The sequence below is a fragment of the Caenorhabditis remanei genome, chromosome III (genome assembly GCF_010183535.1).
Source record: "Caenorhabditis remanei strain PX506 chromosome III, whole genome shotgun sequence".
In the NCBI taxonomy this organism is placed as follows: domain Eukaryota; kingdom Metazoa; phylum Nematoda; class Chromadorea; order Rhabditida; family Rhabditidae; genus Caenorhabditis; species Caenorhabditis remanei.
Window position 1 is genome coordinate 8,312,331 of NC_071330.1, and position 24,069 is coordinate 8,336,399.

General features: G+C 39.2%; 7 protein-coding genes across 7 annotated transcripts; 1 reads left to right on the forward strand and 6 right to left on the reverse strand.

Annotated features, from left to right (window-relative positions):
- Positions 1–110: 110 nt before the first annotated feature.
- GCK72_009973 (uncharacterized protein) lies at positions 111–1,886 on the reverse strand (the record flags this gene model as incomplete). Its single annotated transcript, XM_053727626.1, has 6 exons — positions 111–221; positions 293–394; positions 502–732; positions 782–1,033; positions 1,092–1,574; positions 1,626–1,886. 6 exons carry the CDS (start codon positions 1,884–1,886, stop codon positions 111–113), a joined length of 1,440 nt encoding a protein of 479 aa, XP_053587203.1.
- A 5,350-nt stretch (positions 1,887–7,236) lies between these two features.
- On the reverse strand, positions 7,237–8,561 carry GCK72_009974 (uncharacterized protein; the record flags this gene model as incomplete). Its single annotated transcript, XM_003105894.2, has 6 exons — positions 7,237–7,283; positions 7,330–7,505; positions 7,553–7,836; positions 7,913–8,164; positions 8,211–8,361; positions 8,482–8,561. The coding sequence occupies 6 exons, from the start codon at positions 8,559–8,561 to the stop codon at positions 7,237–7,239; spliced, it is 990 nt and encodes a 329-aa protein (XP_003105942.1).
- Positions 8,562–8,984: 423 nt separating this feature from the next.
- Positions 8,985–13,306, reverse strand: GCK72_009975 (uncharacterized protein; the record flags this gene model as incomplete). Its single annotated transcript, XM_053727627.1, has 11 exons — positions 8,985–9,134; positions 9,271–9,393; positions 9,451–9,696; positions 9,763–10,002; positions 10,144–10,686; positions 10,758–10,997; positions 11,076–11,364; positions 11,411–11,811; positions 11,924–12,229; positions 12,278–13,099; positions 13,154–13,306. 11 exons carry the CDS (start codon positions 13,304–13,306, stop codon positions 8,985–8,987), a joined length of 3,513 nt encoding a protein of 1,170 aa, XP_053587204.1.
- An 817-nt stretch (positions 13,307–14,123) lies between these two features.
- On the reverse strand, positions 14,124–15,400 carry GCK72_009976 (uncharacterized protein; the record flags this gene model as incomplete). Its single annotated transcript, XM_053727628.1, has 5 exons — positions 14,124–14,309; positions 14,389–14,536; positions 14,589–14,952; positions 15,102–15,207; positions 15,314–15,400. 5 exons carry the CDS (start codon positions 15,398–15,400, stop codon positions 14,124–14,126), a joined length of 891 nt encoding a protein of 296 aa, XP_053587205.1.
- Positions 15,401–15,696: 296 nt separating this feature from the next.
- Positions 15,697–18,132, reverse strand: GCK72_009977 (uncharacterized protein; the record flags this gene model as incomplete). Its single annotated transcript, XM_003105951.2, has 6 exons — positions 15,697–15,921; positions 16,023–16,136; positions 16,571–16,735; positions 16,829–16,956; positions 17,042–17,430; positions 17,948–18,132. The coding sequence occupies 6 exons, from the start codon at positions 18,130–18,132 to the stop codon at positions 15,697–15,699; spliced, it is 1,206 nt and encodes a 401-aa protein (XP_003105999.2).
- Positions 18,133–18,685: 553 nt separating this feature from the next.
- GCK72_009978 (uncharacterized protein) lies at positions 18,686–21,503 on the reverse strand (the record flags this gene model as incomplete). Its single annotated transcript, XM_053727629.1, has 11 exons — positions 18,686–18,901; positions 18,944–19,024; positions 19,069–19,674; positions 19,804–20,019; positions 20,065–20,117; positions 20,199–20,587; positions 20,696–20,838; positions 20,882–20,981; positions 21,027–21,106; positions 21,150–21,381; positions 21,430–21,503. The coding sequence occupies 11 exons, from the start codon at positions 21,501–21,503 to the stop codon at positions 18,686–18,688; spliced, it is 2,190 nt and encodes a 729-aa protein (XP_053587206.1).
- A 681-nt stretch (positions 21,504–22,184) lies between these two features.
- On the forward strand, positions 22,185–23,706 carry GCK72_009979 (uncharacterized protein; the record flags this gene model as incomplete). Its single annotated transcript, XM_053727630.1, has 7 exons — positions 22,185–22,318; positions 22,362–22,461; positions 22,520–22,719; positions 22,762–22,976; positions 23,028–23,199; positions 23,244–23,367; positions 23,470–23,706. 7 exons carry the CDS (start codon positions 22,185–22,187, stop codon positions 23,704–23,706), a joined length of 1,182 nt encoding a protein of 393 aa, XP_053587207.1.
- Between the last annotated feature and the right edge of the window lie 363 nt (positions 23,707–24,069).

Here is a 24,069-nt window from a genome sequence, read left to right on the forward strand (position 1 = left end):
TAAAGGAGAAATAGACAAGAGAATGAGACTGAAGTTGGAATAAATTAGAATAATATATTACATTTGCTCCGAGAGCACATTTGATTTTATCAATTGATTGACTGATTTTTTCATCCTTGATTCAACGGATCGCCGAATGCATCGACGGGCGTTAAACGCCAGAGGGCCATTGAATCAGAATTGACAAGAAATAGTTTTCCATGGGTCCAATTGCATATTAACTGGAAAAAGAATATAGAATGCCAATGTCGAATTTTTGCAGTATAGAAACAAGAAGAAATTATTGACTCACCGCTTCATGAACAAGTACGTTCACTCTTTGAGAGTAGGAAAGTGCAATACTTCCTTCACATCGTTTTCCAGTGAATCCTTCCAATGCGGCCACGAGAGATTTCTAAAAATAAGAACTTTAAAGAGAGAAAAAAGAATTATCTCCGAAAAATTTTTGAAAAACTTGGAATCCACAAAACGTTATTTTTTAAATTTCAATTGTTAAAATACCTCATTGCGATTCATGACAACAACAGGAAGAAACACGTTTTCCTCAGCTCCATTGTCATTGGAAAGAAACAAAAGAAGAGCATCTTCATCCCCTTTCCATCTAACTCCGATTTCAGTTTTCGGCTTCATCATTTTCATGAGTTTCCTTGTTATTTCATATGTAGTACGGAGTTCTTCAGTTGTGATCGTTTGTGGAAAGGTTTCTTCTTCTTCTTTTTTAATGAGTCTTGGCTGAAATTAGTCGTTTTCATATAGTCGATCACAAAGTAATTTCACAAACCGATTTGATTTGGATGGGCAAAACACTACTAGAAATTCTCTTTTGACCAACACCAGTTGGTGGACTGACTCCTGCAGATGCAGCAGCAGCAACGGCTGAGGCGAAAAGCATCAGATTATTATTATGTTGAAGTTGCTGAATTGTTTGATTCGTATCGATTTCCATTGGTTCTGGTAATTGAGAATTCTGTTGAGTTTGAGAGACAATGTGAGAAGCACGACTGAGTTTACGTTGCATGTATGAACGATTGATCTGAAAATATTACGATTTCAACATCATCTTCTTTGTATTAGAAATACGGAGAACTTACACTTTTGACAGGATGACAATAGTTAGGATCAAGAGATGAAAAGTCTTGTTCATAGAATGCGAGTTCTTCAGGTGATGGCTTCTCATGATTATGCGGATGCAGTTTTCTCACAATCTCTCTTGTTGCAATATCCGAATGCATTCGAGCGTTACAATCATTTTTTCGTTCACATCTCCAAAAGAACTTAGTTCCACAACATGATTTCTTGTCAAATGACATTATATAACCATCTGCATACACTTTCTCTCGAATATTTCTTGGTTTATATTCTGGTTCATGAATAGTTGTGGAAGTTGACACTCCAGTTGAGACACCACTATTTGACACTGCTGCAGGTGGTGAACTTGGTGATGAACTGGCTGATCTACGTGTCTCTTCTGTTATTAATGTTGTGTTTCCGGGTGCTGACGAGTCCATATGAAAGGAAATTGTATTTAAACCAGCAAGTGATCCATTTTGATTCCCTTGATAAGCTTGAATTGTCTGAAACATAAAACTATTGTCATTGAGTTTTGAAGGTACAGTAATCCTTACCTGTATGAATGTTGCAAAGTCAATATCTTGTTCAATTTTTGGAGAAATACTTCCACTGACAGCAGCTTGAATAATTGTTGGTTGTTGTCTCAATAATCCAGCCACTATTTGTTTTTGAACTCCATCAAGATTGGCAAGAGCTGCCAACTCATTATTATTATTATTATTATTATTACTTCCCGCCGGCGGAAATATGGGGGGCGCCACTGCCGTCGCCGTTGTGACGACTTCTTGGTTTGTACTCGTCATTGTGCCCACCATACGGGTGGCTGTAAAATATATTATGAGGAAAAAGAGATGAAAAAGAAAAAGAATGGAACGCGATGAAATGTAATAAGACTTCTGAATAAAAGCGACGGAAAGAGATGAGAAAGGTAAGAGGCACCGAATGAATTTTTCTGACTGGAATAACTCCCTTAGGATTAAAGTTAGAAAGCTGAAATTTTTAATAATTAGTTTCGAAAAATGTAGTCGCATTGCTTTGATTTTGAGTAAAAATAGGAAAGGATTACGGTAGTTTAGTCTGAAAACATACATGATATCCTACTGTAACTCTAGATTGAAACATTTTGGTATCAATGAGATCTCAAAATAAAAAACCGAATACTCTAAAATGATACAACTAGTTGAACTGATTCCTCAAACGGATAGACTCAGATATTTGATTCAACTGAACTTGTGTGACGACTCTCTTTCTTTTTTTAAAGTTCCCAATCCTTTGCAACGCTTTTTTTGTGTAGAATATAATCTTTTGACAGAGAGTGCAAAGGATGTAGGAGGGAAACAAAATGGTCGCGCCAGGCGCCAGCTGGTCGCAGCAGGGGGTCCTTTAGACGCTGCGGAGCCCTTCGTATTGCTCCTTCCGTCAGAAGAAACCACTAAATATGCGCCATGGTTCTCGGAGAAGAAGAAGAAGAAGAAGAAGAAGAAGAAGAAGAAGAAGAATATGGGAGTGACGATGGAAAAGAAAGATTTATAGGGTACCATGCTGTGTTTTGGCTCATTTATTCATCACTTTGACAGAATTAAAATTCTAAAAATGTAATAGAAAATTAGGCTAGGCTTTTGTCAAAAACCAAAATTCACATAGGCACAATCATAAAATCTTCGATGTTGTAAAATGATTAATATGATCAAATATAAATAATTTCACGAAGCCATAATTATTTAAACAATTTTCAAGTTGGAAACACAGTTTTGTAAAATACCAAACGTTCATCTAAGCCTAACTCTAAACTTTTTAAATCAGAATGCTTACAAATCAATCAAAAACAGCAGATGTCTCAAGTCCAGTCGATCATTTACCTTTAATTTAATTCTCATAGAATTAAGGAGTTTCATGAGAGAAAATTAGAAAAACATTGAGACTGGGATCTGATTCGGGGCAGTTTTTCACGAACGAAAGCTGTGATTCAGCACACAGATGGCTACTAAAATTCATATCTGGACAAGAGTAATTCTTTGAATTGACTCAAGATCAACCCCATTGAAAGATTATCTCAATCATAGAGTTAAACTAAAAAAGTTTCTGAATGTACAGTAATCCTTGATTTCTAGTTTCGATTAACTCTTGGTTTATTTTCTTTTTTATTCAAGCTAGTTTCTAATTCGAATAGAATAGATTGTGCTTGATAATTAGGTTAACCGTAATTAGTAAGAAAATAATAGAAAAATAGAATGCATTTCATTCTAAACTCTGTTGATTGCTCCTTAAAGAAAACAATCTACATTTTGATTGAAAAGGGGGCGTGGTTTCTAGAAAAAGAGAAAAGAGATCAAAACATGATATCTATTAGTTTGAGATATAATTTTAAACTTGGATCCGTAGCTAGTTGATAGAAGGAGAACTAGTTTCTCAATAATAGTGGCAGAATGTCATGAAAAACGAAAGAAAGCCCTTCTCCGTTCTGTCAGAAAAAGAGGAAATTGGATAACGTGTATAAAAAAGAAGATTAATCTTCTTTCCGGCATCTTCTACCAAAGAAAAATAGTCAAGCTTTGAATTAAAATTGCCTCTTTTCTCTATCGCTCGGCTCCTCGATTCTCCATTGAAGCGGAGCCAGAAGTCAAAAAAAGGGAAAGACCTGGATCTCGACTCCCGGAGCTCGTGGAACCAAAATAGAGTGATAGAGAGCCAGAGTGAAAAAAGAGCAGGATGTGAAAAGAGAAAAAAGAGAGAGAAGCGGTCAGATGACCGCCGCGCCCGTCAAAATAGAGGCGCGCGGTGTGGCGAGAGAGGGAGCGAGAGGAGAAGACCTCCCAAGCGCACCCCACCCAACGTGCCTATTATCGTCACCGCTTCTTCTTCTTCTTCTTTTTCTCGTTCTGCTCCACTCTTCTTCTATGCTTCTGGCGATGTCCCGTGTCGCCATCACCACCAAGTACGAGAAAAAGGGGAGCGGATAGAAAGAGAGAAATTGGTGTTATGGTGACGCCATGGTGACAGAATAAAACTAATTGTTGTGTTTTCGAAAGTCTATAACTTTTTGGACAAGAAAACTGAAGTCGAATTTAGACAGCATGAAGAAATCGAGAGATTCCCCATTTTTATCAGTTTTGTTGGCAATAAAGTTCGAAGAATAACGAAAGTAGTTATGAGACATCCCCGGGCTCCGCCTCTTTCAGGAATAAAAAAATCTGGAATGAAATTTATTAACATTCTATTTTGTTTTTGAGAAAGAAAGCATTATCTTCCGAGCAGAGCAAGGAAAGCTCGCCCCGCCATCTCTGTTTGGCCACGCCCACTCCCAGTTCAGCGCAATTTTCGAACACTGTCGCATGAAATGGGCGTGACCGCCGCAAGGAGGCCGGCGAGCTTTCTTTTCACAGAAAAATTTGAACTCATAGTTCTCTAGCGAGAAACGAGATTACTGTAGTATTATTGTAGCTCCAATCTCCCAAAACCAGAAAACTGTCCAAACTGAATAGTGTAAAATCCCTCAACATTGATATATTATACTCAAAACAATTGATGTACGACGTAGGACTACGGTAGTTAGAGGATCCAAAACTTCAGAGCGCAGTAGACATTGCTGAGTGTACAATCAGAGTTGCTAGGAGCACTGACGACTACGCTTTCAGCTAAATATAAGTCCAATGCGGGGCTCGCGACAACCAGATGAAGAGCCTGGTTTTCTACCGACGGGATAACCGGGCTTCTGTTAAATAATATCATTGAAGATCTTCATGAAGAATAGATAAACCCGCCGTTTCAAGGGAGGGTTACATGCACGATAGAAGGCTTTCGAAATGTTTTAATGATGGTTGGAAACAAAGACAGTGACAGTATGAAACTGAAAAAAAAAAAAGTACGAAAGTAATATTGTTCAAGGGGACCGAGGAGCGGCGGGTCCCGTGTATCGATTGTAAAGGGTGGCCACGCGGGGAGTAAACCGGGTCGGGAGTGGGGCGTCGGGCGGACGACGGGGGCGGATGGAGGGGACCGAACGGGGCGGCCGATGGGAGTGTGTGTCATTCGGGGAGAGAGAAAAGCATCATTGTATGCGCACAGCGCGGAAACGGGCGACGCGGAAGGCCACGCGGAAAGAAAGAAAATAGGGAGAGGTTGGGTGGTAGACAATGATGATACACAGATAGAAAAAGAAAAAGTTATAATGGTATAGAACAAATAGAAGAGCCTGTTTCATCATTAACCTCTGGAACCAGGTTTGTGGAATTATTTGTTTAATTGTGAGTATGTTCAATGAAACAACATGACAAAACATAAATAATTTATCAGTCTATCATAATAATGCTGATTAGAAACGAAATATATTTAAATGTTTTCATCGTTGAGACTGTCTTTGAGTTGAATGTTTAGTAGAATAGAAGCTCCTTCAAAAGGAGATTTACGTAGTTGACAGAGGTGAAGTGATTCTTTCCGCTGAGATGCAGTTCGCTGAAAGACGTACCAATCTGTAAATCCTTATCTTACCCTGTGATGTTTAAAAACGTGGCTAAAAAAGATACATTAGAGTGGATTGATCCATTTTTATAGTCAAGCATATACGGTAAACTCTAATAGAGCTGTCCCTATAATAGAGCAGTCTTCCAAACTTTTTCCATAGTTTTTGAATTCATTTTTTGAGTTAAAAAATGTGAAAATGTATAGAAGTGCATGACAAATATGTGATTAAAAAATGAAGAAATGAAGAAAATTAAGAGAATTATTTTTTTTAAATCAAATTGGAGACCTGGAGGAAAATAGACAGGCCGGCCGTTCTATTAGAGAGTTTACGGTATTTTCAGCAAAGATCCACAGAAAATACGGAAAAGTCTGGGGTCTCAAAAGACCAAGATTGGTTGAGAAAAGTGAAGGAATCTAAAGAGTCATCAGAATCTGAATTATTCAGAACCCTTTCTGGAAACATGCTCGGGAGTTAGTGCAGAACCTGAAAGTCCATATGCCCTTTTCTTGTTCGGACGCTCGTTGAGTATTCATGGTTCCTACTTCTTCTTCTTCTTCTGAGAATCTCCCGGCTTCTTCTTCTTCTTCTTTTTTATATCTCACACATTGTCGTTCCTCCTTCCAAAAGAAAACATTGAGGGGACTCCCTCGTCGATCGGAATTCTCTGCGTCCTCGAAACGGCGCGGGTCACCGCGGAAACTAACCACACATAGAGACACCCTCTCTCTCTCTGTCAATGGCCAACAACATTATGGCAGATGGTGAAGCACGAGAAAAAAGAATAGTAAAGAGACTGAAGAGACGAGAATCATTAGGATGGTGGTGGGGGTTTTGGCGAGGCGCGCGCGCAAACAGACGGAAGAACACATGATGCACAAGAGAAAGAGAGAAAAAGCAGGGGAGTCCCTTCGTCTGTTGAGCTTTTCATCGAAGAAGTGAAGGGAGAGAAGGTGTCAGAATGAGGTTCACCGAAATATAACATTCTTCTTCATTGACTCTCCTCTTAACTGCATGAAACACTATATCTGAAAACGTTTCCTGAAACAAATGGGTACGCAAAATAACAAACTGAGGTCAGTCATTTATTCAGACAAAGGGCATATAAAGATAAGTGTGGAGAAAAACATATCGTAAGGATTCATCCAGTGATAGAAAGGATATTTACTGTAATAAGAAAATGAAAGAAACAAACATCACTAACTATCTGATGGCTTACACAATTATGTAATAGTAGGAATTTGGTGTTTCTTTTATAAAATTCTAGATTTCGAGACTACGGGGAATTTAAATGTACGTATGTATATATGAACGGGAATCGAACATTTCATGAAGACAAAATTACAAAAAGAAAAGATTCTGCTGAAAGAAGACAAACAATAATGAAGTATATCGAAATACTCTTTGGTATTTCAGGAAAGTATTCACAATAAAGTTAAGGAAAATGGAGAGATGGAAAAGAATATCGTACCCATTGCAATGATTTTCTGGTGATTCTAAACTACAAATTATGTATATTCGGTATGTATAGATGCGACTTCAAATAGTTTTGTGATTTAAATGAAGGATGAAATCAGTTGATCAAAGCTGGACGATTGAGTTGAGAAAATATTAGGCTTGGTAGGGGAAACAGTATGAACAGAAACGAGACACAGAGTTCTGAACAACAAGATGAGAAAAAAGGTGCATGAAGAAGTAGAGGAATATCATTTTGGGAGCAGCTCTTCGTCATGGAGAATTGCACCGTCAATTTCTGAAAACAAGGTCTAAATATGAATAGCTAATTTGAATCTACTAACCCAGGTTGGTGAGCAACTGTCTCAACCAGTTCATTGTACTTGGATCTTCTTTCAGAAGTGTTTTGAATGTCAAGTCTTTCAATTGATCCGGAAGGCATTGCTTGAGAGCTTGTTGAGCGCGTACTTTTACATTCTGCCCAGCACCTCCCTGTGCAACGCGAGCGTCAAGAGTTAAGCTGAAATGTTTTTTTAATTGAGAAAACACTTACAGGGAAACTATTACCTTGGGTTATCACTCAAACGACTGTAGCATCTGACGACGTGCTTAAGCAATCGAACTGAGGGTTCACGAGTCAATTTCATTACCATTTTCCCGAGAATCATGGCAACGTGACTGAAACGTTCATACGTCTGACAAATGTACAAAAGACCAGTGTCGTCCAGAAGAATTTTTTGAAGAATGAAGGTAGCAACAGTTTTAGACAATTCTGTTCCTTGCTCCATTATGCGAAGACAGAGAGGAATGATTTCGGTGGAGAGCAAGAAATTGATGACCACAAGTAGTTGCTATAAAATTCAATCTGATTTTAGAACATTGCACATTTTATCTTTCTCTTACCAAAAGCACGAAAAAACTACTCACCTCCTTGTCATCGGTTTTTACAAGTGCACCAATAACGCCGAGAGAAGTAAGACGAAGGTACTCAAAAGAGCGTGAGATCTTGGTAGTATGAAGGAACGGATAGAGGTATAATGGAATATGTGCATGAAGGAACGGCCCACGTGTTTCTCGATGAGAGGCAACACATTGCATCAATGCAAGAGCGTTGCAGACACGGTTCGATTGAGCAGCAGTCAAATTGGCTGGCATTATAGCTGGATAAATAGCGACAACCTGAACTTTCATGTATAATTTTTTACAACTCGACCATTGTTCCAACCTCCTGAAGAAGAGCTGACATTGTTCCGAATGAATGCCAAAGCCAAAGTGGGAGATCAGGAACACTGTCTCGTTTTTTGCTGAGTTCAAGAAGAGCCAGCTCTCGTTTTGTTGGATCCCGCAAATCAATAATCCACTGCATTATTTCATCTCTAAAATTTTTATATGAAATACAATCACTAAAATATAGCTATTTGTATCAAATTACTATGGGGCGGTCGCATTTATTACGACAACTAAAATCAGAAAGAACCAATTATTTTAGAACTTACGTGTTGATCTCGAGGTTTGCTGATGATGGTACAGCAGTTTGTTGAGCCTGAGTAGCCGGGGAAGCACGTGCGTCAATCATATTCGTATATGCTCTCCCGTATTGTCTCAAATCGCTCTAAATACACATAAAGGTAAAGGAAGAGGAGAAATTAATAGTGAGAAAGTATGGAAAACAGCAATAAACTGTTGGAAAACCAAAAGTAATGACAATTCCTGCTCATCGACTTCTTATTTAACAGAAAATTTGAATTGATAATAATAATAATCAAAGAGGTCAAACTGGGATCAGAAAATGATAATTCGGGGAGAGTGAAGGTCAGAAAATAAATTAATCAGATAGATAAAAGAAAATAAAAACAACAATGATAATATGATAACAAAATAATGAGAAGAGACCACGATGAAGAATAACCAACCGGAAAACTCCGAGAATTATTTTGAGAAAGAGAACGAGGAAAATGTTTGTAGTGGAGAAGCATGGAAGGTGAAGTTTCTAGAATGCTCAAGCTTCTGTCTGATGTTTTGCACGCTTTGGTTGTTGAGGTTTGACCATGAGTCTCGGTGCGATAGACATGGACATGAGTTCTTGGAAAAGGAGCTTGCAAGCGTATGGAATACGAACCGCTGACACTTGGGTTTTGTTGCGGCACGCCTGAAAAATTTAAAAGATAGATATGTGACCGATTGTGTCTTATACTTGCCTTGCATTCAAAACTATTGGTTCTCAAGTTGGCAACAACAATAAGACCACAATTATTGCACACGTATACATGATATGGGTCTGATACTTCGAAGAGACGTTCCCGAAGGAACTGAGTTGCTCCGTGTGAAATTTGACAATCACGTTCCATTTCTCCGAAACGAAGACCTCCATCACGAGCTCTTCCTTCCATAGGTTGACGGTTCATCATCTAAAAATCACACAGTAATCGGTATACTAGTAAATTCACTATTTTCCTATGTCATACCTGAATTGGGCCGCGTGCACGCGAGTGAATCTTGTCATCGACCATATGCTTGAGGCGCTGATAATAAGTTGGACCGAAGAAAATTTGTGTAGTCAATTTTTTTCCGGTGTGACCATTGTACATCACTTCGTTACCACGGAGATGATATCCATACTCACAAAGGAGACCAGAGATTTTCTGTACGTTAACTGTGTCGTTGAACGGCGTGGCATCACCGATTTCACCTTTGTTGGCAGATAGTTTTCCCTGAAGAGAAATGTTATAATTTAAAAATGATGACCGGATTCAGTATATCGGTAAAATAAATCATACCTGAAGACATTCAATCAAGTGACCAATTGTCATACGAGACGGTACCGCATGAGGGTTAATGATGATATCAGGAGTAAGTCCTTCAGCAGTGAAAGGCATATCTTCTTGCCGATACATGATACCCATTGTACCTTTCTGACCGTGACGAGATGCAAATTTGTCTCCAATTTGAGGGAGTCGAACAGATCGCATTCGAATTTTAACAAACTTGTTGCCATCGTTATTAAGTGAGAGCATAACCTGAAAATATTATATGAAATATAGGTTTTCCTAAGAATATAGGATGCTGATGATATTGATTGCTACAGTTCGTTTAAAAAGAAATATAGCGGAATTATTTTCGAACTGCATTCCGAAAGAAATATTTTCAGAATTACGAACCTGATCAACAATTCCTGTCTCGGAACTTCTCAAAAATGTTGAAGCATCTCTTTTCGGATATTTCTTTCCTGTTGCATCCAAATCATCATCAATGTCGGGTAGAGCAACAGTTTTTCCGATGATGACATCATCTCCAGAAACACGCATTCCGGGTGAAATGATACCATCTTCATCGAGTTTGTCGTACAAAGAGTGACGCATTCCAGAGCACTTCTCCCGCGTCGGTTTCTCGATAAGCTCTTCATTAGCATTATCAAGATTTGCCTCGTTGTCACGATAAGACCGATAGAATACAGAGCGAAAAAGACCTCTATCAATGGCTGAGTTGTTCATAATTACGGAGTCTTCCTGATTGTATCCTGAATACGAAAGAATGGCCACAATAGCGTTGATACCAGCTGGCAGTTCATTGAAACGAAGATATTCCATAGATCTGGTGGTGACGAGTGGTTTTTGTGGATAATAAAGGACATGTGCAAGAGTATCCATTCGAACATGGAAATTTGTCGTGTAAACTCCCATAGCTTGTTTACCCATAGCACTCTGAAAAAATCCACAGATTACAAGTTTTCAGATACTGGTTTCCGATATCTTTCTCAAACCAGGAAACTAACCTGGTATGTATTACGTGGAGACTGATTGTGATCTGGGAAGGGAATGATGGATGCACATACACCCAGAATCATAGCTGGGTGAATTTCGCAATGTGTGTGAGTATCACAATAACCACCACTTCGTAAATCTTCTGGCATCATTGCAATCATTGATGTTTCTTCTTCCATTGAATCGATCAACTCTACCACTCCACCACCAACCAGATCAGACCATGTATATTTATTTGCTTCATCAATATCCTGCAAGAAAATCAATTTAAGGAATTAATGAGATTATCGAGGCAATTTTCCCAATTGTGTTTGAAAAAATCAGCTTACCTTCAACTGGTCAATATGCCTCTTTCTCAAAGCCAACTTTTGATCTTCAACGATGAGCAGTGGTCGACAAACTCTTCCAGCATCAGTATAGATACGAATCTCTCTGTCTCGAATATCACGAACCATAGAAACTTCAGAAACAATAATATCCATTTGACGACGTAGCTTTTTCAGAGTCGTCATCAACTGATCTGGTTCTCGATGAATTCCCACCCATGCACCATTGACAAAGATTTTCGTCGCATCTGCAATTGCAGACGGTGATACTTCTTCAAGATTCTCCATAGACCTGTAAAACGACGCTTTAAAATTATCAATGTGGTATTTAAACTAACCATTCTTCCAAGAACTCCAAAATTGGTTCTGGTAAAGATCCGACAGAAATATAAGCCATCAAAGCCAAGTTTTTCACTAAGCCCACAGCTTGTCCTTCTGGAGTTTCAGCAGGACAAACCATTCCCCATTGAGTATTGTGCAATTGACGTGGCTTGGCTAGTTTTCCTTCTCTACCGATTGGAGAGTTGGCACGACGCAAATGAGAAAGTGTGGCTGTGTATGTGAGACGATTGAGCACTTGAGATACACCAGCTCTGGACTGATGAGCTTTTTTCTGATCCCCCCAGTTTCCAGTAGCCAATGAATATGCTAGTCCTCGGGTGATAGTCGATGTTTTAACACACACATCCAATGCAAAGTCATCGTTTTTGTTGATATACTTTTGGGCAGTCATTCTCATCTGAATAGAAGAAGTTATCATCTTCTTAGAGTGTTGCACGAATTTGAGTGTTAATTCTATTTTGTTACTGCTTCCCTAAGGATTAAAATACAATTTCTTTCAAACTACTCACCTCCTTGAGTAAGTTTCTGAAAAGGGCACGGAAGAGGAAAGCAAGAAGTGGTCCGGCTAAGTCAAGTCTTTTATTTCCAATGTGATCTCGATCGTCAAGCTCGCGACGACCGAGGGCGGCTAATAGAAGACGATGAACCATATATCCAATGAAGAAAGCCTTTTTAGTTTCACAATGTTCCGAAACACCAACGTGTGGTAACAATTCTTTTTGGAGAATTTCGCGAGCATATTTGATTCTTTGTTCTCTGGTAACTCCAGGTTTGGCTCCGCGTGCACCAATAAAATTGAGAGCAACGTTTTGTTCCTAAAAATGTTGACAGTGAGAATCAAAAGTGAATGTTCAAGTACTCACCTGAATGACAAATGCTTCATCCAATGAAGGTTTGACCATTTCCATCATTTCCGGATCATCGAAATCATAGATAATATGTCCGAGGATATCACGATCTGATACGAATCCTAATGCACGAAACACGATCATGATAGGAATTTCCTGTTTGATGTATGGCAAAATTCCAATAATTCTTTGTCCCATCGCAGTTTTCTTTCCACCACCTCCTCCTCTGGCAAGCATATTGACCCACATTGTAGAAGTTGGTCTCGAAGAATTTTCTAAACATGAGCGACACTCCGTTTTGAATGCATATTTTCCGTCTTTCATGGAGAAAACGTAAACTGTGTTCGTAGCCATTTTCTCTTGAGCAATGAGTACTTTCTCTGATCCATTGATAACAAAGTAGCCTCCCGGATCGAGCGGACACTCGTTAAGTTCTGTTAGATCACGATCTGTCATATTGGATAACATACAATAACTGGAGCGCAGCATGACCGGTACTTTTCCAACGAAAACTTTCTCGTAAAGTTTCTCATTCACTGAATCGTCTCGTGTCACGACTTTCGTGATATCAACGTAAAGTGGTGATGCATACGTCAGGTTCCGAAGACGTGCTTCATTAGGCATCATAGGCATTGGAGCTCCGTCTTTCTCCCAATGAGTCGGTTTGGATAGATAGATTTGATTGAATTTCAATGAGAATTTGGCCGGATTTTCCATATCATTTCCGAGATGTTGGTTTTCAGATTGAAGTTCGACCGGTGGTGAATCTTCTACAATTCTTTGAACGTTCATTTGAACAAATTCATCGAACGAGTCAAGTTGTTGTCGAACGAGTCCCTAAAAAAAGCGATCAGATATTTTTGGAACATTACTAAGCTTGTTAAAACAAACCTTCTCATCGAAATAAGCACTGATTACAACCCAACACGCCTCTTGCCACGCTTCAGCACTGATCTCGTCTGTCTCATCGTTATAGTCCCCTTCCATCGGAACATTCTCCATGTCATCATCTTCTTCGTACATCACTTTCTTTTCGTATATCATTTGTGTCTTCCTCTTGAAATGATTCAGACAGGTGCGAAGCTTAACAGAAAAATGACACATGAAAAGCGAAACCAGTCAGATAATTATCGGTATTCAATGAATGATGACCGAAAAAAACTCGATTAAATACAAAAAAAAATTTGAAGCTTTATTGCAAAATATTACAACTAATATCACCGAGAAGCAACAGTGAAAAGACTAGAAAAAAACAGAATTGACGAGATCATGATGCCGAGGAGATTGAAATTATTATAAAGCGTGCGGTAAAGAGATCATAATAATACAGAGAAAAGATGCGTAGTAAATACATTGAAACTGAAAATACATTGTTGAAAGCAATTTTTAAAGAAATTTTATAAATATTTGTTTTTAAATTGCGGGAACGGGAAACTGAAGTACTAACTTTTTAGTGACCCACATATTACGAGGAAGACAGTTCTGAGAACGGGGCGGAGCAAAGCGCTCTGAAAATCTGCTGGAAGCTAATTAGCAACTGATTTGCCAGTTAGAGAGCTTGGCTCCGCCCTTTTCCCAAAAGTTCATTTTCCAGGAGTTTTTTCCTCGGAATTTGTGGGGTCTTAAATACGCGAGACCCCACAAATTCCGAGGAAAAAAAAACTCCTGGGAAACGAACTCCTGGGAAAAAGGCGGAGCCAAGCGCGCTGATTGGCTAATCAGTTGCGCAACATTGCTAATTAGGATTTCAGCAGCCAATCAGCGCGCTTCGCTCCGCCTTTTTCCCAGGAGTTTTTTTCCTCGGAATTTTTGGGGTCTCAAATACGCGCGCGCGAATTTAGCAAGTGCGCTCTGTTGAACATCAACCCATTTGGGGGCTTCCAACGTAGACCATTGTCACTTCTGTGTTGCCATATACAGCACAAACAGCAGGATAAAGTCGAAGTGGTGGAATATGACTGAATGCGATTCCCAGAAATTCTGAGTTTCGCTCAAAGTATGCAACGTGTTTATCGCAGTCGACCACTAAACGGATTTTTTCTCCTACCTAAAGAAAACTGTAGTTACAGGAGAAATTGATGAAAATTAAGGTTTCAAAATGCGATTTTCAGTTTGAGTTATTTTACCTCATATTTTGGTGGATTGTTTATTTTCGGATAAACTCCAAGTTGTGTTCCATTATGCATCAAAACATTGTCTACTAGATTCCATCCCCACGATTGATCATCTGAGCCGAGAAGAGCGATGTAACCTGCACACTGAAGAGCAGCGTGCCTAGGCATATATTTGTTAGTTAATCACATAATCAATTCGGAGTTCCACTCACTTTGTTGCAAACCCTACAACTGCAACTGTTCCTAAAGGCCCATCCCATGTGATATCGAATGCGTGAACCCCTTGAGATACACCTCGCTTTCCACGAACTCCGTCGGTAGATTGAGCCACCGGTTGTCGATGTACTGTGAATCCATTGGTTCGGACATAGTTGTTTCGAGAGATATCGTCTGTGTTCCACGCGTAATACCATGCTCTCAATTTTTTTCGCGCAGAGCCAAGTTCTGCGAATAAAAAAGGGTCGACAACAGCAGCTTCAGGAAGTTTAAGTGAGAGAAGTTGTTGCCAAATGTCACTATCTTCCATAGCAAGAGCATTATTCCAGCTGTGGCATGTTAGCATCGCTGATCGAAGATCTATAAAATAAGATTAAAAATGTTCATTAAAAAATTCTTGCCTTTTAGGGACAGGTACTGAAATATTTTATTCAGAACTTTCAGTGGGAGTCTCGAAGCTGAAACCTCAGGACGGCGTGGGGAACGACGTCGCCTCGGCGGAATACTACATGGAGTGAGTTGAGGAGGAGAGCCACCAGGGCTTCCAGGAGGTGGATTTCCTTCTCCATCACACTTCGCTACAGATGTCTTCCGCTCTTTCGGGCTTTCGACATTCTGAAAAGAATTGCGGATGTCGATTAATCAGGGTACACAATTTATGTTATTGCATTATTGTGTACTATTTATAATTATTAAAATTTGGTTTATCACTCAAACCTACATCGAGATCACTGCTTTTCATGGGTGTGGATGCAGCTAAATTGCATTGATCATCAGGGACAATTGTTTCATCTTCATTTTCAGCCATTTTGGGTTTAGTAGATCGTCAATCCCGTTTCAGTTTACCAGAAGTCATTGATGAACTGCCTGTTCAATTCGTACTATAACAAGAAAATAAGGTACTTGGAGATAAATCTTTGGTTCAGCTACCATCAGTGAAAGAAAAAACCATCGCATAAACAAATATTGCATTTTATATGCAGTTAAACAAAAATCAGTTAACAATTAAACTACCTCATTACGAATAGAAAACCTAGGGAGAAAAGTTTTAATAAAAAACAAATTAAAGAAAACACCGTATCTTGTCTAGAAATGTAATGCAAATCATTTTTTAACTTTCGCAATTTTAGCTTTGGTCTTATCTCTTCCTGTTGCTCTCTTGGCATCAGCATCAGTGAAAACTATAGATGGAGACGTGAATCGAAAAAGTTTTGAAGAAAAAGTTTCGTTGAAAAGTAGATTTTTTGGCACAACTATTTCGTCAGGCGACAGTTCGGATTCTTCTTGAATGGTTTCGAGCGTTGGAGCCCATGTTGGTACTGGCCCGGACTGAAAATAATAATAATTAAATGAGTTCAGCACCGAACATTCTTTTAAACACTTCCTCGAAAGGAGAATTCGTAGTATTTTACACATGTTCTGATCAGTACCTTTAACCGTTTTTCATCCTGAAGACAATCCTTGAGTAAAAGTGTTTCGCCAATGTCGCCAGGCACTGATCCTTTCACATATATTACTTGTTTATCGTTGTTGATTCGGACAATCTGAAAAAGAATGAACTCTAATCATCTTCTGGGCAGCGAATATGATTTCCATACTTGCAACCGGGCCGAGTCCGGGCCGTGAGCGGGCCATAGAATAACTCGCTTCAAAATGAAATTAGGAGGCGATCAAACCTGTCAAATTGTATATCTCGGTGAGCTCTACTCGATTCTATTTTCATTTTCACCATGAGTTTAGTGAGAGCCGCGGTACAATCCATTTAGTGGCCGGGCCGTGATTCAAGGCCCGGCCACTAAATGGATTGTACCGCGGCTCTCACTAAACTCATGGTGAAAATGAAAATAGAATCGAGTAGAGCTCACCGAGATCTACAATTAGACAGGTTTGATCGCCTCCTAATTTCATTTTGAAGCGAGTTATTCTATGGCCCGCTCACGGCCCGGACTCGGCCCGGTTGCAAGTATGATGATTTCACCTCAAGACCAGAAACCGTTCTCCACTCGTAACCCATATGTCCTGGCATTCTTTTGCCCGGCCAGATTCTTGCATCTCCTACAGATCCCACTGAACCGATTCTTCGATGCGACTTGGTTGTTCGTCTGGTAGGTTGTCCACGCATTCCCCATCGATGCATACCTCCCTAAAACAATACATTGAAATCGATATACTCTTTGAAATCCTTAAAATCCTCACTATCTTTCCATTCTAATTGAATAAAATACACGTTATTTACCTGAAATCCCCAATCGATCGTTTTTCCGGTAGCGGTAACATGCTGACCGACAGCAAAATGGCGAGCATCCAATGGCTGTCCAGCATGTGGTAGAGCGTCTTCAGTTACCAAGAAACATCCAAGTTTTTCTAAAGTAAAGAAATTGGGTCTGGAAAACGAACAATGTTTTCTCTTCAAAATATATTCTCAATTTTTCAAAAGTTCGTTATTTACCTTTTGTTGGAACTCCAGCTCTAGCGAACTGCCTGCGATACGCCAATGTGTATTTGGTGGGATCATCATTCCCTGCACCAACTGTTACTCTCCACATTGGACCATGTCGATTGAAAGCTTTTCTTTTTCCTACTGCTGATGCTTTATACCACGAATCAGGTGATGTCACACTAACAACATGATTTTCATCGACTTCAAGAACAGTACAAAGAATCCGGTTCCCATCATTCGTCCACTGAGGAAGCATTCCAATTTTCCGGACAACGAGACCGACACGACGAGACGAATGGGGAATATCGATGATGGCGACATTTGTTTCTTGAGAATCGCTACGTGCCAATGCTGAGGCGGCAAGTGTTTCCTTTTTTATGACATTGTCCAGAAGATTTCTGGAACATCCTAATGAAAGCGTATAAAGGGACTCCGAAGTTTTATCGATTATTTCCAGACTTGCAACGGGCCGGGCCGGGCCGGGCCGGGCCGGAATGAAAATTTCTAGGGCCCGGCCCGGTGGGCCCGGAAGTTCAGTACTGAAAAAATTCAAATTTTTTTTTCGAAAATTTCCCGATTTTTTTTGAAAAATATTTCTTAAAAACAATTTTTTGTAGGTTTCGAAGGCTTTTGAAAAATATACTTGAGGAAAAATATGAAAAATTTTCAGAAAATAAATTTTTGGACAAAAAATTGTAGTGAAAAAAGTTCAAAAATTCAAATCCGGGCCGACCGGGCCGGGCCGGCCCGGAATTTTGCAAGTCTGATTATTTCTAACCAGCTGAGGCTGGCGCGCCGTCGGCGCATTTTCTCACGGCTACGCCACCCAAGTTCATGCGAGAACTTTTTCGATGATAATTCATATTTTTGGTCCACTTGCCTTTTATATAAATGAATGATAATATTAAAACTTACTTTGTTTTTTGGCTCAGGTCGAAACTGTTTTTCGGAATATGTTCTTTTATAGGTGGAAGCCATGGAACTGGTGTCAAAGTTCTTCGGCGGCCTCTCTGTTGACTGATGTACCCACTATTCGCCAATAAAATCCGACCGGCCCATTCTTGTGTAGTACTCGCACTGGATATCAGTGAACGGAGCATCTAGAAACAAGAATTGGAAAAAATCTTGCACGAGCACTATTCGCAAAGAACGAAAAAAACGTGGACCAGGGTAAGAACAAAACAATAAAAGCAAACAAACTAACTAAATCTGATATAAAATAAAAACAGATTGATATGAAAACAGAGAACAAGAGCAACTGAATCAATCTGAGACTTGAAAAACGGAAATTACAAACGGCTCGCGCTCTATCAATTTGAATAAAACAACACAATTTTGCCACAAAACTAGTTGAATAAAGAAAGATTTCTACCTTTACACTCCGACAAAACTAAAATTTAAATTCGAAACTTGAAATTTCATAATGTTTTCATGTGAAATTAAATCAATGCTCACTCAAGAAAATGGATTCACAAGCTGCTAAAGTGGGCGCGGAGGCGGAATACGGGAGCATCGTTGTTTCCCAGAAGCCGAGAACATAAGGACAAGAAGTGGAAGAAATAGTCTTCGGGATGTGATGCACACCAAATAAGCGTTATTTAATCTACAAAAAGCAGCAAAGCTAATTAAGAATTCAAAACAATTAGTATTTATTTACAAACATGAGTCGAGTACTGAGAAAATAGGCCAGACAGTCAAATCTTGTTCGTTCTTCAAATTTTCAATCGCAGTGCCAACTTCAAATATTGCAGACTTTTGCAGAAAATGCGGCAAAAGTTCGGGGGTAAACTGTGCGATTAATCTAAGAAAAACTTTGATTTGGCTGCTACGTCCAAAATTAAACTTGGCGAGATGAGTGAATGAGGAGATCTGGAAAAATAAGTTTCTCAAAGGAAATCTATGGATGCATACCAGAAATACTTGTCGTTTGAGTGTGAGTTGATGTGGAGAAGTTTTAACTCGCGCTTTCTCTGTGGCTGAGTATAATCGACACTTAAATTTAGAAAAATAAAATTTAAAGAGCATTGCTGACCTACTTTTCTAGCTAAGTCTTGATAGGTTTCAGAATCACCAAGCGTCACTTGCATTGCTGTTTCCGGGCCAACGCGATTCCTTCCTAAACCCACGGCTTCATCAGAAATGTCAACTCCCACACCAGAGTCTAGTCCAGTTTCCGTATTTGACGTGGTGGCAATAGGACTGTGTGAAAACTTGTTGTTCACAAGTTCGTCAGATATGCTCGAAGTTTCATTTTTATTTAACTCATTTATATCTGATTTTTCGGAATCTTCGAATAAGTGAGAATAGCTCTCCGGCATTTCTAATACTAAATTACTTTCTGTACTCTCTGCGTGCACAGTTTCCTCAAAACGTGCAGAAGTGTGGTCTTCGCCTTGTTCCTTTTTGTCATCTACGTCTGAATCAAGCGGATTGCCAGTCAACCCGACAGCTTTCGAAAATATGCTTGTTGTTGTTCGATCCACCTCGTATTCGAATTTTTCATTTATGGAACTGGATTCCTTGAAGCATGTGACGAGTAGGAATTCGTCAATTTTTGAAGATGACTTCCTGACTATAGGAAAGCAATGAATGGAATTAAGACATGCCAGGTTTTCCATAGGAGATACAACTATTCCGTGAGTCTGAAACAAGCAATCATGTAGTAGTCACACTAATTGATTTTTAGAGGAATAGAGTCAAATCACAGCGTAACACACTCGGATCAGGTTTTACATTTCGTTCCCCGAGTATTCGGGTTTTCTCACTCGTACCTTTTCCGCTTCTGCTAGAACTTGCTTTGCCACAAATTTCCTGTTTCGCTCGTTCACGAACCGAATAAGTTTAGAGTTGATTAAGAATTGGAAAGCATCTATATCATCAACATGGTCATGGGCATTTTCGTAAAATGATGGCAAGTATACAGAAGTCTTATGGCCGTCGAGAATGAAATGTAAGAGAATCTCGAGGAGAGTTCTTGTTTGCATATTCTGAAAGCATTTTCGCATAAACTGGCTAATATTGTTTGAACATACAGGTAAGGGGAACTCGGTTGAAGAGGAAAACATGCCAAGGTATGCCAGACCATCTGAAGAAAGACATTTCATATTAGCTCTAGAGCTTTGTGATACTCAGCAGCTGGCTAATTTTTTAATAAAAGTTAGCTCACCTATGAATACTGGTCTCAGTTTCCAGTCAGTTTCTCTTTGACACATAATTGAGGAATTTTCTAATTCAATAAATCTGTTCCAAACCAAAGACAATTCATTATTTTTTATCAGTTTCAATCGTTTGTCCTTATCGAATCGACAGTTGAACTTCAGAATCATTAGACGGAAGGTCTTCTCCAGAGAGTCGTCGAATTTCCCAAAGTGGATGAGCCAAAGAATTTCTTGCAGATTAAGTAATATCTCCAGCCGTTTTTTTCGATTTCTGCTCTCTTCAGTAATGCCCGTGTACGATTCCAATACTGCTTGACGTTTTTTGACAAGTTTATCACAGTGCTCAACGACAGCTGACAAGTTTAAATTTGTCAATGAACAATGGTTGGAGTCGTTTCTGAAATCGACTTTGATTCGAATGATTATATTTGAATTATTTATCATAATTTCATAGCATGACTATATCATTTTAACGATAATAGCCAGCGAAACATTCTAAACCAACTTTTTCGGAAAAATCATATCGAAAATCTCAGTAGCAGTTCCACATTCATGTCTGTCGTATCCACATAAATTCTTAGGATATGGCCGTTGTGGAGTGTCTCCTTCGATAATCTTACGCGGTTTGGAAACAAATTGTCTGTTTACCTGAAAAGTTCAATGAAGTGTGATAATGATGCCATTTGAGTACCATTGATTTATTAGTCTGTTGTCTGTTTGATCCCAATTTCTTCAAGTCTCGTAGAAGCTTTGAATAATGTTTGAGCTCATCGGAATCATGTGGACTTTGACTGAAAAAAGACAATTTCTGAACCTCATCTATATATGATCACTACATTGTGCCAGTATTTTTTGAGTTATCTTCATCTTCCGTGTCGTCACTGTCGATGATAACATCGCCGGGGTGTAGGTACATCTGAAGTTTTGATAAAGCAGATGAGACATCGGATTCATCTTACCGTGTCGAAATCTAAAATGTGAGAAGTGCTGACGACACCGTTGAGTTTAAAAACAGTCTCAGATTCTCTCATCGAATGAGTGTTTTGTGAGCGTCTGGAGTTTATGGTCTTCGGGAGTGAATCTAGTTTGACCACTTTTTTCGAGGACTTTTTTTTATTTCTGTTCTGTTTCGAGCAGTTGTATTTTTTAGTAATATTAGTTTGCCTTGTCATTGTTTTCGATGATTGTTGCCTGATAATATTTTCAGTTTAAAATTATGATTTCGAGGTTCGAACCTACGGGGTTTCATCGTCAGCTTGGCCGGTCAATTGACCATCGCTGTTAAGTATAACAGAAGGGTTTATGACGAACATCTAAAACAGTATTTATTTAATCTTGAGTATTACCCATCCGCCGGTGGCTGACCACTCGCTCAAAATTCGGCCCGGGGACGCGAAGTGGGTCTCGTTGCGGAATTTCGATTTACGGCGGCTCTTGACCGTACTTTCGCCATAAAAAAGTTTTATACTACGGTCTTCGCGTCGATGCCCACTCCGCGACCCCGGGTCGAACTTTGAGCGAGTGGTCAGCCACCGGAGGATGGGTAATAGTTATCAATCGCAACTATAAATTGATCTTTTGTGAATGCAAGAATTGGTTTACAAACAAGTTTTTATTACCCATCCTCCGGTGGCTGACCACTCGCTCAAAGTTCGACCCGGGGTCGCGGAGTGGGCATCGACGCGAAGACCGTAGTATAAAACTTTTTTATGGCGAAAGTACGGTCAAGAGCCGCCGTAAATCGAAATTCCGCAACGAGACCCACTTCGCGTCCCCGGGCCGAATTTTGAGCGAGTGGTCAGCCACCGGCGGATGGGTAATATATTCGAATATTCGAAACATTTCAAATGTGACCTGTGGCCGAATATGTCCATCTTCTAGGCCACGGACCTGATATTTATTTTTAGTAACTAAATTTAGTCCGTTTTTTTAGTCTCACTTCTGCGTTTTTCAAATGCTGTTTCTGATTGTATTCATTCACAGAATTTTCCTCAATGCGTTTGTCAGGTGTACTCCGTGAAACAATTTCTCAAGTCCAAAAACTTATTAAAGATGACTTGAACATTTTGAAAGTCGATAAATATATTGTGAACGTCAAAGCGGGCATGGGAGGCGCAGGTTTAGCAAGGTAAGTAAACATGCATTGAAAAATATATCACACTAAATTTCAGACACGATGGGGTGGGAGGAAATGGAGGAGATGTTTACTTCGTTGCCAAACCAAATCTTGCTTTTTCAGACATCAAAAAACGATTGAAAAGCAAAATGAAAGTGAGAGATGCTTGAAATGTAGCAGCTGAACATTATACTAAGATGTTTGTTATTCTAGATCAGGGCAGACAATGGTGAAGCAGCTACCAAAATTTCTTTGATTGGTCAGCATGCGAAACATCAATATTTTGACGTCCCTATTGGAATTGAGGTTGTCAACAGAGAAAACAATTCTTTGATTTCTCGATGTTCGAAACCATTCCGTCGATATTTGATCGCACGAGGAGGACAAGGTGGCTATGCCAAGCTGAATTATAAGTGTGTTTTGTTTATTTACTGTTCGATACATTTCCTGTTTAGGGGAACAAAAGGAGACATATTTGATGTAGAACTGCATCTGAAACTGCGTCCGAACATTGGCCTACTTGGCTTTCCGAATGCGGGTAAATCAACCCTTCTGAAGGCGTTGGTACCAGAGAAGTCAGTAAAAATTGCTGATTACGCATTCACTACAGTTAATCCTCAAGTTGCTTTTTATAAAAATGAAACAAACAGTGATGGTTTTAATTTAGAAGGTTAGTTTAATTTTTTTAACCATGCGGCACTTATATATATCCTTTCTTCAGATCCTCCATACACTTTATCCGTAGCTGATCTACCAGGAATCATTGAAGGTGCTTCGAAAAATCGTGGTCGAGGATACCAATTCCTGAAACATTTGGAGTATGCTGATATTATAGTTATGGTTATCGATTCTCAAGGATTCCAATTGAAAAATGAACTAGACTGTCCATTCAGGTAACTTGAAGCGAACATTCGAAAAACAACCGTCTTACTCGCAGAAACGCGCTGGAATCAGTTTCTCTACTCAACAAAGAAGTGGAGTTATATGATCAAAAATTGGCCAGAAAACCTATTGTTTGTGTACTAAACAAAGTTGATGCTTTAAATGAAGAAAAGAAGAAGGTAAAACAATATTGAAAATTGGGACTCTACGAATGTATTGTTCATAGTTGTCATAGCCAGTATCATAGTTTCATTTTTAAAGCATTTTTTTGAAAATTTCAGCAAATCAACGCACTTGCTTTGTCTCTTCAATCCCAAAAATGGATCGATAATGTTTCAGAGGAACTACGGCCGAATACCCCTATGCGGTTTGAACATGTTGTACAGCTAAGCGCAAAAAGTGGTAAAATCAAAGAATTCAAGAAAGTGTTAAATATAATGAAGCATCATCTACATGAACTCAAAGATGTAAAAGAAGATCCAATGGAAAGTCAGAATAAGAGAAAAGTGTATATCTAATAAATAAAAATGTTCATTTTGTTATTGTTTCTTGAGATCGGATTGAGATTATTCAATAACTTGTGAGCCTGACAAGCATATAATTTCATTAATTTTTTTTTGAAATATTTCATCGATTCGTCGTTTTAAACGCATTTTTATTAACTTGGCTTTTTCAAACTCCCGCGCAAAAAAAGCAAGGGCCGTGACCGAGTGACCTAGAAGCCACCGAGGTCGATGTTAGTCCGTTGCCGTTTTTCGCGGCGGGCCACCCGCTGAACGGCGGTTTCTCTGCCATATTTTCGGGGGTTTAAACGTATTTTAATTTACAAATATAGTTTTTATTAATCAAAAATTGAAACAGTTTATTTCGAAATTACAATA